Below are 16,787 nucleotides of genomic sequence, written 5' to 3'. Positions count from 1 at the left end.
GTAGGGTCAGAATTTGGCGTCAACAACATGAAAGCATGGATTCATCCTGCTTTGTATCAACGGTTCAGGCTGGTGGTGGTGGTGTCATGGTGTGGGGTATATTTTCTTGGCACTCTTTGGGCCCCTTGGTACCAATTGAGCATCGTTGCAATGCCACAGCCTACCTGAGTATTGTTGCTGACCATGTCCATCCCTTTATGACCACAATGTACCCAACATCTGATGGCTACTTTCAGCAGGATAATGCGCCATGTCATAAAGCTGGAATCATCTCAGACTGGTTTCTTGAACATGACAATGAGTTCACTGTACTCAAATGGCCTCCACAGTCACCAGATCTCAATCCAATAGAGCATCTTTGGGATGTGGTGGAACGGGAGATTCGCATCATGGATGTGCAGCCGACAAATCTGCGGCAACTGTGTGATGCCATCATGTCAATATGGACCAAAATCTCTGAGGAATGCTTCCAGCACCTTGTTGAATCTATGCCACGAAAAATTGTGAAGGCACAATTCTGAAGGCAAAAGGGGGTCGAACCCGTTACTAGCATGGTGTACCTAATAAAGTGGCCGGTGAGTGTATATATAGTAAATACTTTGCTGTATACTGGTTCCTAGCTAATATATAGTAAATTCCCTTCTCCTTTGAGTTCACAGGCTAATATATAGCAGCTTCCTTGCTCCAAGGAACTAACATCTTAAATACTGGGAATGCCCTGTTTATATAAGCTTACAATCTAATATATTTTATGTACACTAGCTTCTAGGAAGTAATATATAGTAAATGTTCACATGGTGGTTGTTTGATTTTCCAATGGATTTTTAGTGTCATATGTTGTGTCAAAATCCACAATTGAAAACCAATTCCTGATAGAAAAGATCAGAGATTTGAAATTATGGTCAAGACCTGTTAAAGATCAATATATTTACTCAATTTGCATTTCTGCAAGCAAAGGTCTTTAGACCAAATTCGGAAAATATATAAAATTTAACTTTTATTGTATTAGTTTTTTTAAAAAAACAGAGTAAAGTCTGTGTCTATCACTTTACTGGGGTATATGTGCTGAACCGAACAATCTTGAAAGTTTTTGTGGTGGTAGTGGGTTAGTGATAATAAGTGTTATGACACTTTATGGGGAGAACGTACTGTGCTGTGACGATAGAGTGTGTGTTAGTGACCACTCTTTTGCCTCTACCAGGGAAGGGAGATGCCTCTCCGACTCTGGTTGTGGGTACCGCTGGGCTAATATGGACCTCTAAGATTATCCCAAAGGTTAGTGGTGTCCACAGAGGGAACCACTAGTTGATGAGATATGTTACTTGTCCTCTCTATAATTAGCAGTCGCGCAGTTGGTGGTACATATTGCTCAACCTCTCTATGGCTCGCAGTCACACATGCTCAATTGTTAGAGGTGGTTCAGAGTTCACATACACACATTAGTAAACTTGCTAGCAAGTAGCTAACTCCAATACTGCTGCTGTTATTATTCCTAATTGGTACGAGATAAAGGTCTTGGGATCTAGCACTACGTCTCCTGAAGTGTCCAACTAACTGTATGAGTTCTTGATCAGATCCTACTATATGTCGCTGCAGTCCGACACATTTGGACCATTGGACATCCCACTACTTTCCAACACCATTGTCTTAAAAAATAAGTCGCTCAATCAGCCCCCCCGACATGTTTCGCCATAAACTGGCGTCCTCAGGGGGTATCGGGGCTGAACTCGGGCAACTGCGCGACTGCTAATTATAGAGAGGACAAGTAACATATCTCATCAACTAGTGGTTCCCTCTGTGGACACCACTAACCTTTGGGATAATCTTAGAGGTCCATATTAGCCCAGCAGTACCCACAACCAGAGTCGGAGAGGCATCTCCCTTCCCTGGTAGAGGCAAAAGAGTGGTCACTAACACACACTCTATCGTCACAGCACAGTACGTTCTCCCCATAAAGTGTCATAACACTTATTATCACTAACCCACTACCACCACAAAAACTTTCAAGATTGTTCGGTTCAGCACATATACCCCAGTAAAGTGATAGACACAGACTTTACTCTGTTTTTTAAAAAAACTAATACATTAAAAGTTAAATTTTATATATTTTCCGAATTTGGTCTAAAGACCTTTGCTTGCAGAAATGCAAATTGAGTAAACATAACATAAAATCCACAATTGGGCTCTCCAACACTGATTTTGACCAACATTCCCTGTGTAATATAGGGCACGCTGCTTCTAGATTTCACGGCCAACCATAGAATTCACTGAGGGATTTTAGCACAGATTTGTGGATGGATAATGTGTGTCAAAATCCTCTGTGTAAATCAGTTGAGGTTGACGTCAATTTTCTAAGAAAACAGAAAATATATATTTTGAAAGCCACACTAACTGCTAGCTCTACTATTGGGATGATTTAGGAGATGGTAGATTCCTATTAATTTGGAAATTAAAAACATTTGATGTGTCTTTTCTGTTACTCCCAAGGCATTAATAGTAAGCTATGACCCTAGGAGGAGCCTTAAAGGGGTTTTCCCATGAAATAAAATTCTCAAATTTCAATCCCCTAGTGATTTTAATACAATAAAGATCAGTTTTAACCCTTTACTTTACAGTTTTACTCAGTTTTATTGCTGTTTTAGCTCCTATCACTCAGTGATGGTCAGTGTAAGATTCCCTGGTTTCCCTAGTACGGTGACCTGAAAACATGGTTTTATTATCAGGGTACAAGGTTTATATACATTTTTATTTACTTTCTGAATATTATACTTGTATCCCACACATAGAAAGAAAAATGAGACCGTTCATAGATGATGAGATTACACACAATGACATGCTCCAGCTACATGTCCGCTGCATATACACCATCAGATCTGCTGTATCTTTCTCCTTCTCACCAGATAAAGAACGTATCTGCCTGTAGCTTTGAGTTCTCCTCCGCTTTATGCTTGCAGCCGACCCCAAGTCAGAAGTTACAGGGTCATGTCTAGAGGTAACTGAAATTGTGTACACCAGGACTGATTAAGACAGGTTGGACTTATATCTGTGAAATGCTGTATTTTTGCTTATACCAGTGAATTAGAGAATGTGTTATCTTGTTATCCTGAGTATATATAAGAAACTTTTCTTTGTGGGAATACCCCTTTAAATTTAGGAGGTGTTTTCTTTTTTTTTTAAAACATTCAATAAAAAGCTAGAAGTGTATGAGAGCAAGCTAATAAGTTAATGTGCATCTCCATGTCTAATGAATAAAAAGCAAACAAATTGGTTTATTTCTTTCCTTATTTCATTTACTTTCTTTTTTTTCCCTTTTGCTTATGAAGTCTTCTAGGACTTACAGTTTGCTCTTTAGTTACATATGTATTTATGTTACAGGAACAGGTTATTGCACGTGCCTTTGAAACACTATCAAGTTAGCTGCTCAGATTGGCTGCTGAAGGTTATCTGTGGAGGGGTAGAAATCCGTACTGTGTACGCTTCCCACCGGAAAGCCAAGGCTTGCCTTATCTCGCGTATCAGCTGTGTGCGGGCAGGTGCCAGGTTCCACATCCGCGGAGTAGATGATGATGGACATGTTTCTAACTTTGTGGAAACAGAGCAGGTAATGTAACCCTTGTTTTTTATTCACCCAATGTATCAAAATAATAAAAGTAAGAATTTAGTGATATACTCAAGTATAAGCCAACCGAGTATAAGCCGAGGTACTTAATTTTAACACAAACTGGGAAACCTTATTGACTCGAGTATAAGCCGAGGCTCGGAAATAAATTGGCCACCGTCTCCCTAGTATATAGCCAGTGCCTGCCCCCAGTATATAGCCAGTGCATGCCCTCCAGTATATAGCCGGTGCCTGCCCTCCAGTATATAGCCGGTGCCTGCCCCCTCCAGTATATAGCCGGTGCCTGCCCCCTCCAGTATATAGCCGGTGCCTGCCCCCTCCAGTATATAGCCGGTGCCTGCCCCCTCCAGTATATAGCCGGTGCCTGCCCCCTCCCGTATATAGCCGGTGCCTGCCCCCTCCCCTATATAGCCAGTGCCTGCCCCCTCCCCTATATAGCCGGTGCCTGCCCCCTCCCCTATATAGCCGGTGCCTGCCCCCTCCCGTATATAGCCGGTGCCTGCCCCCTCCCCTATATAGCCAGTGCCTGCCCCCTCCCCTATATAGCCGGTGCCTGCCCCCTCCCATATATAGCCGGTGCCTGCCCCCTCCCATATATAGCCGGTGCCTGCCCCCTCCCCTATATAGCCGGTGCCTGCCCCCTCCCCTATATAGCCGGTGCCTGCCCCCTCCCCTATATAGCTGGTGCCTGCCCCCTCCCCTATATAGCTAGCAACCCTTGCCCAGCCTATTAAAAACTTTGTACTCACCTTTCCGACGCCCCCTGCGGATCTTCTGTCTTCGGCTCCCCTCGCGGTCTCATCGCATACACCATAATGTCAGCTGCTTGCTGACATCATAGTGTGTGTCTATGGCGGCGCACACAGCATGATGTCGGCAAGCTGCTGACGTCATGGTGTATGTGAGGGGAGCCAAAGACAGAAGACCTGCAGAGAGCAGGGGGAAGGGGGGGGTCAGAAAGGTGAGTACAGTGGGTTTTTTTCATTGACTCGAGTATAAAACAAGTTACGGTTTTTCAACACATTTTTTGTGCTGAAAAACTTGCCTTATATTCGCATATATATAAGGTACATTGTCTATAATAATATCACCTTTTGTAAGTTTTTATTACAATTGGTTTATAAGAAACACAAATGATTAACAAATTGGGGGACATTTGAGCTTTTTGCAGTTTCTGACTTTTAGGTGCAGAAACAAGCAGTGTACCAAAGTTAGCTGCCCCAAGGATTTAATGCAGTGTACCGTGTGTCTTTGTAGCCCAGATGTTTGTTCAACTTGTGAGACTTTTGGGCACTGAAATTGTCCCATTCTTTCTTTCGCCTAATAAAGTCCAAAAAAGAGCATGCTACACCCAGACCTACTTTTGGTAAACTACTATTTGGGACTAAATAGTCACACACCACAAAAAGTCCAAATAGTGAGACTAAACAGGCAAATTATCACATGTTAAGGGAAAAAAATTTAAGATACATTGCAATGTAAGTAAGCCAAAAAAACTATGATACACGTGCCCCATTATCTCCCCAAAAATATCCACATTGACAGAAAAATAAAAATGTTATGTGTTAAAACAATTGATGTGGGGTTAACTTCTTTTGGACCGCTCGCTGACTTTAGACGTCCAGATCCGGGGTATGCTAAAGGGGTCTTTTATGAACTCATGGGGGACATATAAAGTAAAAACACACACACACAAATATGAACCTATTCACGCTCCGCATCAGATATATCGGAGAATGAGGGAAGTGATATAACGCTCAGCGTCCGATATATCGGACGTGAGCGCTATGTGCATTTTGGACGTCACCTTGCTGCGAGACAGGGTGACACCATTGGTGGCAGGTGTCGGCATCGCCAACCATCACCCATCTGGTGACATCACAGGACCATTCTGATTGGCCTAGTCAATACAAATTGGCCAATGACAGCGATCTGTGAAGATTTTTGGGCAGATCTTACTAACCCAACGCTCTCCAACATCGCTATTTTGTGATTGATGAGAGGGAGCTGTGCTAGTGATCTGTCCCTTTTACTGTACCCCAAAACACACAATTACCCTGCATTGTCCATTTTCCCTACCCCCCACAGCTGCACTTTTAAGTGCGATCTGTTAGGTGTAGTAGTAGTAACGCGGAGGACTAGGCGTTGAGCGTAGGAGGCGTTCTGTGTTGAACCAGTTCAGAAGCCCCCAAGCCGGACTGTATTTTGGATTATAATGGGTACGTGGAAGGGGTAGATTTGTCGGACCAGCTGCTTCAGCCATATAACGCCATGCGGAAGTCAATGATGTGGTACAAGAAGCTGGCCATGCACATCATGCAGATGGCACTGTATAACTCTTATGTGTTACATCGATGTGCAGGCCAAAGGCGAACTTTCCTGGAATTTCAAGAGGTGGGAGTCAAGCAGTTGATATTTAGAGACCAGCAAGGGGGGAGTGCTAGTACGTCTAAAAGCGAGAAACCAGGGTTATCCATGAAAGATTGTGTATATTATTGTCACAGTATTGCCCTACCCGGGAGAACCTGCATCATGTTTTTGGGGACTTTGTCTCCCGTGCCAGTAGCTGGGCACAAGATGACATAATGGATATTTTGTACTGTGCACTATCCATTATGCATCATCCTTTGGGTCCACCTTTGTGATTAAAATGCTCACTACACCCCTAGATTAATTCATGAAGGGATGTAGTTTTCAAATAGGGTCAGTTCTCAGGGTTTTCTACTGTACTGATCCCTAAGGGCATCTACAAATGGTGCCAAAATATTTTTTTAAATGTCTGTGCTGCCATTCTCTTCTGAGCTCTGCCGTGTCTCTATCTTGTAGATTATTGCCACATACCCAGGAGACCCTACATGATGATTTTTGGGGTGTTTGTCTCCAGTTGCATGAATTGGGTAAAATACTTTTGACACTACAATGCCACATTTTGAGAAATTGCAAAGCAATTTTTACTCGACATCATTCAATTTGTGTTACATTTGAGCCAGGATCTTATGGGTTAAAATGCTCATACAACCCTAAATAAATTCTTTGAGGGTTGCCCTTTCCTAAAATGGGGTCACTACTTGGGGGTTTCTATTGTACTGATACCTCAGGGGCACCCCAACACCAGTCTAGTGAAAAGGGTGCTCCAAAATTTAAATTTTGCTTGTCCCTTCTCAGGACTGCCGTGTCCCCAGCCTGTAGACTATTCCTACTCATGGGGTATTGCCATACCCATAATAACTCACAGAATGATTTTTGGGGTGTTTATCCACAGTGGCATGAGTTGGGCTGAATATATTTCTTCCTACTATGACACATTTGAGAAAAGAATGCAATTTTTACACTGCCCACTTCACTTTGTATTACATTTGGGCCAGCATCTCAGGGATTTTCATACAACCCTAGATAAATTCTTTGAGGGGTGCCCTTTCCTAAAATGAAATCACTTCTCGGGGGGTTTCTATTGCACTGGCCCCCCGGGCACCCCAACACCAGTCTAGTGACAAGGGTGCTCCAAAAGCAAAATTTCGCACCTTCCCTTCTCAGCTCTGCTGTGTGCCGAGCCTGTCAATTATTGGCACGTGTGTGGTATTGTCGTACTTGGGACAACCCACAGAATTTATTTTTGGGGTGTTTGTCTAAAGTGGCATGGGCTGGGCACGATATATCAGGCACTAAAATGACATTTTTGAGATAGAAACGCAATTTTTGCTATGCACTATTTACTTTGCATAAGATTTTGACCAGCATGGTGGGGGTTAAAGTGCTCACTACAGCCCTAGGTAAATTCTTTGCGGGTTCTAGTTTCCTAAATGGTGACATCTTTGGGGGTTTTCTATTGTACTGTTACTTCAGGGGCTCTTCAAGTACACTGTGGCACCACAAATTGGCCTTCCAAAAACCCAATAGTACGAACTCTGTTCTGGACATCGCTGTGTGACGAAACAGCAGTTGACATCCACATTTCTGGTATTGCCATACTCGGAAGAGCCAGGGCAAAAAATTTGGGATGTATATTTACCTCAAATGCTGATTTGAATTTTAGATGTTAGGTTTATAAGATGGTGCTACTTGTGGGGGTATATAGTACATAAACTTTTATGGGGACCTTCCAAACTGAATTGGTCAACAAAAATTTTGCATTTTTTCAATCTCTTGCTACAAAAATTGAAACGTTCTCACATCAGTAAAAAAAAAAAATGGAAACTAATTATGGAAATAAAAAAAGACCAATGGCAAAAGGTTTCTGCAAAAAAAAATTGTGGTGTGAGTTTTTGTCTAAAGAGAAGAACATTTGAAACTTTGAAAATTTGTCATTTTTTAAAAAATTTTCCTAAATTATAGAATTTTTACCCCCAAAAAAGAAACTGATCACCGAAATGAAAAAACTAACATAAACTACAATGTCTCACGAGATGAGAGGGCTCATGGGCTTGGCCTTCTCCGTACCAGTTGAGTGTTTGCTGCATATTCGGTGGGTTTTTGCTGGCACAGATTGCGGGTGATAACTCTCTAAATGCCGCCGACAAAGCGTTTACTATTGCAGCCTCGGGTCATACTCCGACTATTTCCGACGCATTTAATTTGGGTTTTTGGTGGCCGCAATTGGATTTCGTCCCAATCGAGCCGACTTGCATGCGACACAAATCGGGGAGGGGGGTGGCCGACGGACAACCTGACTGATTCGGACTATGCGCGGGATTTACAATCCAAATTGGGTCACAAGACAATGCACTCACATACACCGGGAAGAAGAAGGTGAACTCTGGCGGACCTCAGCGGGGAAGTGACAGGAAAATGGACGCACCAATCTGCCCCAGGATGTGGAAATCCCCATATGGTAGGATCAATGAGACAACCTAAGGTTAAAGTACCCTAGGGGGTCTGAAAAATGTAAAAAAAAAAAGTTTAACATTTTTTTAAATTAAAAATTAAAATGCCCCCCCCCCTTCTGTAGAACTGATATAAATCTAATCTTTTAAAAGATAACGGTTATTCCCTACATTTCACCCGTTACAGAAACTTTTTTGCTATTTTGCAAAGAACTTTCTGTCTCTTTCTGCGCCTCATGCTGCATTATAACTTTTACTACTAAAATGTTTTAGACTGTAGTTGCTCTGTTGTTTGCTGTAGCTGCTCGGGATCTGTGCTTGTTAGTCAATGACCATGACAAGATGAATAAAATCTTGAAGTGCACAATAGTTGGCTTCATGTTAGATTCTTGGGATAAGATAAATAAAATCCGGTGTACAACATAATAGATTCAGCGACCAATTTATTCAGATGTGATGCAACACTGAAAGTTTTTTTTTGAGAGCTTTTATCCCATCTGCTATAACTCGCGTAAGTACTAGAGATACAGATTGATACGGGATAAGCAATATGTTACTACAGGGATATCATTTTATATATACATTTTTTATGTGATTTTATGCAGTTTTTAATGTGATCTATGTGTTTTATGTTGTGAGGTTATTTTGAGTGAATGTAACAATGAAATTTCCCTTGTTGGGACGAATAAACTTATTATTATTTTTATAAAGCAGCTTTGAATTGAGACGCTTGAGATACAATACTTGTATGCAGTCATGCAGGCAGGGAGTTTATCACTGAAGTCAAGCTCTCTCTGCCTCAGAACTCCTCCTCCTCCTCTGCTGTGATTGACATCACAAATCAGACATTAGAAGATCAACTTACTTATATTCATAAATGCGGGAAACATCAATTATATCAAAGGGAGCATTCTGAGGCAGGGAAAGCTTGACTTCAGTTCTAAATTCTCCACCTACTTTATACAGCCAATATACATCTCATTTATACAGCCAGTCCCTAATAACAACTGATTTGTCCGTATTTTCCGGACTATAAGGCGCACTTAAAAGCCTTGGATTTCCTTGGAAATCCAAAGTGCGCCTTATAGTCCGGTGCGCCCTATGTATGGCACAGGGCAGCGGACCATACTTACATAGGTCCCCGCTACCGGAGACAGCAGATCTCCAGCGGGAACTGCAGACCACGCGGCACGAACAACTTCTGCCGCGTGGTCTGCAGTTCCCGCTGGAGATCTGCTGTCTCCGGTAGCGGGGACCTATGTAAGTATGGTCCGCTGCCCTCCTCCACCTCCCCTCACCTTCCCCACTCACCTTCCCCGCGTCGCCGCGTCTCTTCTCGGCGTCGCGTCCCGTCGGGTCTCCGCTCCGCCCCCGGACCTCCGTCACGCCCCCGACCCTGCGCCTTATAGTCCGATGCGCCTTATATATGGAATTATTACATATATAAGGCGCATCGGACTAATGCGCCTTATATTCCGGTGCGCCTAATGGCCCGGAAAATACGGTAATTTGTAGATATGGCAACACTCATTTCTTATTGTGTCTTGCCCTATGATAGGGATTTTTTATGCAGGGCCCCAACAGCCCTCTTGACTTTTGTAAGGTGAGTCCTAATTAACCCTTTCATGATTGAACATAAAAACTAAGACACACGTCAGTCTCTTAGTGTATGTCAAGATCTTCTCCCGTTTAATATCTAAAAATCATAATATCACAGACAGAAGAGTAGGCGTGAATAGTATACTGTAAAGTTATTGGTCATCGGCACATTCTGGGGGAAAAAAAAAATTGTGCTCAGTTCTCAGAGACCTTGTACACAGATATTGTTTATACTAATTTTCTGAGAAGGAGATAAGTGGACTCCAGAATCCTAATATTGAACCAAAGATGAAGGACAGACTGGCTTCTCATTAAATGTCAAAAGGTAATTAATTGGCAGGCCAGCAAACGGGTTACATAAAATGAAGTTTGAATTATGAATTTAACTGGACAGTGCTTTGACCCCCAGCGTGACCCTTGGCTTATACTTAAAATGGCGGACAGTAGTCAAGATGGCGCACGAAACCAGTGCAAGCTCCTTAATACCTATCAATTTGGGCAGTCTTTTTAAGGCCTTTTACTGCATTTTTATTATATAATTTAAAGGACGACCCCCATAGTCCCCAACCCACCCAACAACTTATAAACACATTTCTAACTAGGGAACAGTTACCCTCCCTGTTCACATCCCAGCTACTAGAATTAAATAGCTGCATTTCCCTTTGGGAAATTAGTGATCCTATTAAAAAATCTTCAAAATACAAAGCTTTTGGTGAAGATGGGCTTTTTAACAAATATTACTTCACATTTCAAGAAGCTTTCGCCCCTTTTATGTTAGATTTGTTAAACTTAGCCATGTCTCAAGGATATTTCCTCCTACGATGTTGGAAGCCACTATTGTAACTATTCCTAAACTGGGAAAGGCGGCACCTATACTAACAAGTTTTTGGCAGATTTCATTTCTTTGGTTACTTGTGATCCTTCCAGACTTGATACATAATGACCAAGAAGGTTTCAGTAAAGACTGTCAGACCCCCGATGGTACCAGGCCTATTAAAAACTTAGTGGCAACTATGGAGTCTTCTCTCTGCATGTGGAGAAGGTATTGGATAGGATCTATTGGAAATTTGGATTCTCCACATTGGTCGAGTTTGATTTTAGAGACCCAATTATAAAAGTGATACAGGCTTTGTATTCCTCGCCTTCGGCTGAGGCGTGATGGTGGCATTTATTCATATTGCACCAGAAATAAGAGGTATAATGTTGAGCCTTTGGCCAACATAATTTGGGACTTTGCTAACTAATTTTTTGTGTGCTGCAAACTATACCCTATTATAGGGATTATGTTTCATTGAACATTTGTTTTTGGTGAAGATCAACTAGATGTTGCTCAGACTTCAAGGGGTAGGCATTGTATATGAAATGTATAAATTTATGAGCTTATATATTTGGCGGTATATTGTTTTGTATGTCTTTTGTGGGTAGCATTGGTATCTATAATTATTTATTATTTGTCAAAGTATTCATTATAGATTAACATAAATTTTGCCTTCAGGAATCATTGTTGTTAGTTGAACATTCCAAAAAAAAGTATGTAAAGTGCTGATAAATAATACTGCTGTGTAAAAGATACTTAGCGGGAGAAAACAAGGGAAAAACATTTTCTTATTGATAAACCATGCATCCTACATGCTCCAGGTATTATCATGTGATCACAATAGCTGCTAACCTGTCTGTTCATATTCTAGCATGAGACCAAAACCAATTTCACTCAAATGCCATTTTATATGATGATATAGTTATTATATTCACTTTTACATTTTGGAAGGTTAACATTGGAGCAGTAAAATACATTTCTTGCATTCTAATAAAATAAAGGTATATGCATAAAATTAATATATTTGAAAACATGTTTTTTGCGTTTACAGACAATCTATGTGGATGATGATGTTTCCTCCTTTGTTCAAATCAGAGGATCTGTCCCATTATTTTGGGAACAACCAGGACTGCAGGTAAGGTGTTATTTTTTTTTCTCCTGTCTCAGCTTGTATACATTGAGCAGTTTAGGGTTCTTTATTTTTTAGTCCAGTTCCTTGTTGAGAAATGTGATGCAAAACTGACTTTCAGATGCACACTGTTATTTGTTACCAGAATCAGTTTTTTCCTTTCATTGCTATGAGATTGACTGCCTTGTAAACCATGCTAAACATATGGTGCTCGTTACCCATCACATGTTTCATTGGAAACATATGCAATTGGGTCAACCCCAACTTTATTGCATTTATACAAATCCATGTGCCCAGACCCTCCTGCTCTATAACATGCTGTCGGTTGTGCTTTTCTTGCTACACTTTTGCTAGCACATTACTTACCCTATCTTGCAATATTGAAGACTGCCCTATGAACTCTACAAAAGTATCATATTTGGCCAAGCCAAAGTCATATCTAAAATAAATCAGAAGCAGGAACTGTCTTTATCACCTTTTAGTAGTTGTTTGACACTTATCCAAAACTTTATCCAAACTTGTTTTCTCTACTAGAAAGTGCATATGAAGGTGCAGGTATTGTCTTGAGAGTAGGGAGTGTTCTGATCTCCACCCATCCAAAGAACGTGTGAAATTAGTTTACTTTTTAAGTTACAAGGATTTACAAATCAAGTCTTCTCTCTGATAACCTGGAAAGTGTACTGAATATTCAATAGTTAAAATTGCCAAACTCCTTTGCTTTTTTTTTGCATGTCCCTACATTACCAAACGGGTATGTAAGACTAGTTATCAAGAATGCGGTGTCACATGTTCTCTATTCCCTGCACAGAATTTCATTTGTTATAGGAGGAATCTTCTCACTGGGCTCTCTATTCTTGCTTGATGTCTACAGATTTTGATTGGCACGGTCATATAGACAAATTCTGTGCCGAAGTGGAATTGACTTTTGTATTGTTTGACTTGTATTTTAACTGTTTAAACTTTGTACACCTTGAATCTTTACAAGTCGTGTGTAATGTTATTTGCACCATGTATTTGAATTGTACGTTATTTTGGACTTTGGTTCGAGAAACGTTTACTACTCATTTTTTATTTTCCATTTTTTAGGTTGGTTCACATCATCTCAAGATCACTAGAGGATTAGAGGCCAATGCACCAGCTTTTGACAGGTAAGGCTTTTTTGTAATGCATGTTTCCACAGTATATATAATTTAAAGAACTCTACTTTACTAGGATAGTTAATATTAGTTGCTGGTAAACATCCTGCAACCTCAGCGATCACCAGTTAGAGTGCTCTAACTGATATGATATTGATATGTATGTATGTGGGGGGGGGGGTGACTTTTGAATATCTAATCAAAAATGTTAGCCTAGCTGTCTTACAGATAAAGAAACTGTTTGTAGGAGGTATGGCTCTCAAGGAGAACAGGGAAATGTCATACATCTTATTTAGGGAAGCAGCTAGATAAATAGTGGTAATTCTTCTGTTTCTAAATGAGTATTGTTAAAGTGGACCCACCATCTTTAAGTTAGGAATATAATATATTCAGGAGCTCGACACATTCCTGGCCCATAAACCAATGACAAATTCAGAACATCTTCATCTGCACCAAAAATGGTCTGGAGCATTGTGAATATTCTGCCTCTCAAACTGTTCAAAATGGCTGAAATGTGTCAAACTATGTGCTCTTTTTATTATAAAGAGACTTGTCATCAATTATAGTAATGCTGAATGACATTTTACAATAATTTTTTTATTAAAACATAAAGAAAATGATCATCAGAAATCATGAGAAACGCATAATAACAGTTTCAGTATAAGATAACAAACAAATAGGATAAGTAAGAAGGATGAATGTCACAACTTCCTTCCCGGGTCAAAAAGCCAACAAACATGTGAAAGTCCAGTCATGACATGCCTCGTTTCATAAGAGTATATACATCAGCTGCGCTCCTGAACACTGACTAAAAAGTAATTTGCTATCCAGAAAAGGGGTTAATGTAAAATGGCTAAATAAAACATATATGTCCCCCAATGTTAGCGGTGCCCTTGAGAAAGAAAATGACCAGTTGGTCCTTATATGTGGTCTTCAGGTCTGTATTCAGATGGAAACACAATGAAGACAAGCTTTCACTGCTCATCTTCAGCAAAGAACTGCACCATGCACCTCTCTTGTGAGAATTCGGTTTTAGGCAGTTTTTCTATACGGCACAGATTTATCCTATTCAAGAGTAAATCTTTTAAAATTTTATTTATGAAGTCTTGAGCCCCTTGTAGTCCTATACACAAAAGTGAGTACAGTAAAAAAATATTTCGTCAATGACTCTTTCTGTTCCTGGGAACGCTGCCATGTCCAAAGCTTTAACAAGATAAATATAGATGTTTTATCCTTCCTGGACCATGTGACCTGAATAATCCATGTAGAACGATGACAAAGTCATACAAGTGTTGTCTTCCTGCATGTGAAGGATTTAACTGCTTGATGAACTGTGAACTGTTTTTCTCATCAGTTTTTTTTCCAAAAAGGAAGAATATAATAGTATCTAAAATAGTGATATCATATTGCATTGGCTTAATGCTATACTACCAATACAAAGCATTATATGCAAGAAACTAGTAAAATCATAAAATACATGACAAGGCAAATGAGCTACTAAGAGGATCCAAAGACTTTCATTTTAGCAAATACTGGTTCTTTTTTGCCTTGTTAAAAAAAAACTAAACATAAGGCTGAATTTGCCTAACTCTTTTTTTTTATTACTTATTAGAACATTTTTTGTGAACGGATTTGATGAAAATGAACATTTTTGTCAAGTTTTCCAAGCTTTTCTTTATAGAGTGTACCAAGCAGTCCAATAATCGGCTTTATTGTACAGATTAAGGATGTACTTTATAAGATGTATATATGTTGTGTTTCAGGGACTTTCTCTTAATTCATTTTTATTTAAAACATTTTATTCATAGTGCAGCCAGCTGGAGAGTATGATCCCGAGACTTGCAGGCGGTCTGCAAGTCTGGTGATCATACTATCCAGCCAGCTGTTCTGAATCATGTGACTGGCAGACAGGGCCGGATTAAGGTTGGTGGGGGCCCCTGGCCGCAAAATATGTCCTTTAAGGGCAAAGTGGTGATGGCACCGGGCCCGCGCCCTGTCCACCCCTATTATCTAGGTCTGCTTGCAGATGGGCGGTGACTCTTTTTGAGCTGCTGTAGCTAAGGGACACTCTGTTGACGTTGGCCAGAGGGCCTTATGCTCATTAACTTATTTTTATAAAGTAGACATTTCCTTCTTGAAATAAACAACTACCATCCCCTACACAACAAGTGCAGGCAGCCTACCATCAATAAATTTTTATTTTTTGAAACATAAAAGCTCAATGAGATTTATCAAGCAGTCTGAAAGTCAGAATTTTTCTAGTTGCCCATTGCAACCAATCATAGCTCCCTTTTAAAATATTCATGAGCACTGCTAAAATGAAAGCGGAGCTGTGATTGGTTGCCATGGGCAACTAGAAATATTCTGACTTTCAGACAGCTTGATACATCTGCCCCAATGAATATATCACTTCATATAGCATATCATATAACAGTAATCAACCTCGGCACAGCAATGGTGTAAGTACATTTTAATCAGAATTTAGCATTATTATAATACATTGTCCCCCTTCTTAATAGACATATGATGTTATTGAAGGAACAATATGGCAAGCAAGTCATTGTCAATCTTCTGAGAAGCAAAGGAGGTGAAGAGGTTTTAAGTCGTGCCTTTAAGGTAACAAACAGTCTTACTCTCTTTTAGGAAGTTATACTTTTATTTAAACAAAGATAAAATGGGGTGTAATTAGAGGACATATGCTGTTCATTAAGATTTTACCATTGAGTCTTGGGTAGAAACTAAATGCCTTTTGGATATGCAGGCCACATTGACAGGTGTATAGATTCTTAAAACCCATGCATACTCTGCTATGGATTCTAGGCAAAGAATATGTAAATAAGTTCTCCTGGGTGAGAAAAAGAACACTATTCCTCAGTGCCTTTTTTAAATACAGCAACTCCCTCTACATCCATGCCTGACTTTAAAAAAGCCCATAAGTGACATAACATAGGATGGTGATGTTTCAAAGTCATTGCATCTTGTCAGTACAGTGTAGGTAACTGACAAAATAGATACAAAAATTATACCAATTAAGTAATTATTTTTTTTGGAAAATACTTCAAATGTAGTAACAACCTCAGATTAACTCATGTGGGGACATTAATCAGGCCAGTTTTCTGGTTTGCAAGCCCTGAAATAATCACATGGCATAATTTTCCCTGTATGCCACCTACATGGTAAGTGGGTATAGAGGGCCCACAGCTGCTGGAGCAATTGTCCATTGTGGGACATTCCTGCCCTGTGCCTACACTCTCTCTATTGGCTGTGTCTGTTCAAGTTGGCATCTAACCTATCATCTATGTTCAAAATAGATTTACCAAAATGTAATGTTAAAGGTAGAAATTTTTAGAAGATAAATTTGCTTTGTTCATCAGTTTTATGTACAATATTGCCTACTAAAGTGTAGTAATGTCATTGTATTTCATTATAGAAACTACTGTGGGCATCTTTGCATGCAGAGGATGTGCCAATGATAAATTTTGATTACCACCAGCTTGTGAAAGGAGGAAAAATTGAAAAGCTAGAACACTTACTAAAGCCTCAGTTAAAGCTGAACATAGAAGAGTTTGGAGTCTTTACCAAAGGAGACAATCTTACAACACGGTAATTGTCTTATCCCTATTAATCTTTGTACAAATCAAAATTTCCTTATAGAGAAACTGAAAAT

At 40.1% G+C, this 16,787-nt stretch overlaps 1 protein-coding gene across 4 annotated transcripts in view; it reads left to right on the top strand.

The window, feature by feature from the left end:
* Positions 1–16,787, top strand: part of SYNJ2 (synaptojanin 2) — a 128,919-nt gene that overhangs the window by 67,857 nt on the left and 44,275 nt on the right. For all 4 annotated transcript variants that reach the window (XM_072141040.1, XM_072141039.1, XM_072141038.1 and 1 more), the window contains exons 4-8: positions 3,376–3,601; positions 11,907–11,990; positions 13,071–13,132; positions 15,640–15,736; positions 16,551–16,723. In XM_072141040.1, the coding sequence (XP_071997141.1) occupies positions 3,376–3,601; positions 11,907–11,990; positions 13,071–13,132; positions 15,640–15,736; positions 16,551–16,723 (642 nt within the window). The remainder of the gene's footprint in view (positions 1–3,375; positions 3,602–11,906; positions 11,991–13,070; positions 13,133–15,639; positions 15,737–16,550; positions 16,724–16,787) is intronic.

The sequence above is a fragment of the Engystomops pustulosus genome, chromosome 3 (assembly GCF_040894005.1).
Source record: "Engystomops pustulosus chromosome 3, aEngPut4.maternal, whole genome shotgun sequence".
NCBI lineage: Eukaryota > Metazoa > Chordata > Amphibia > Anura > Leptodactylidae > Engystomops > Engystomops pustulosus.
This window is presented reverse-complemented; position numbering and strand designations above follow the sequence as displayed.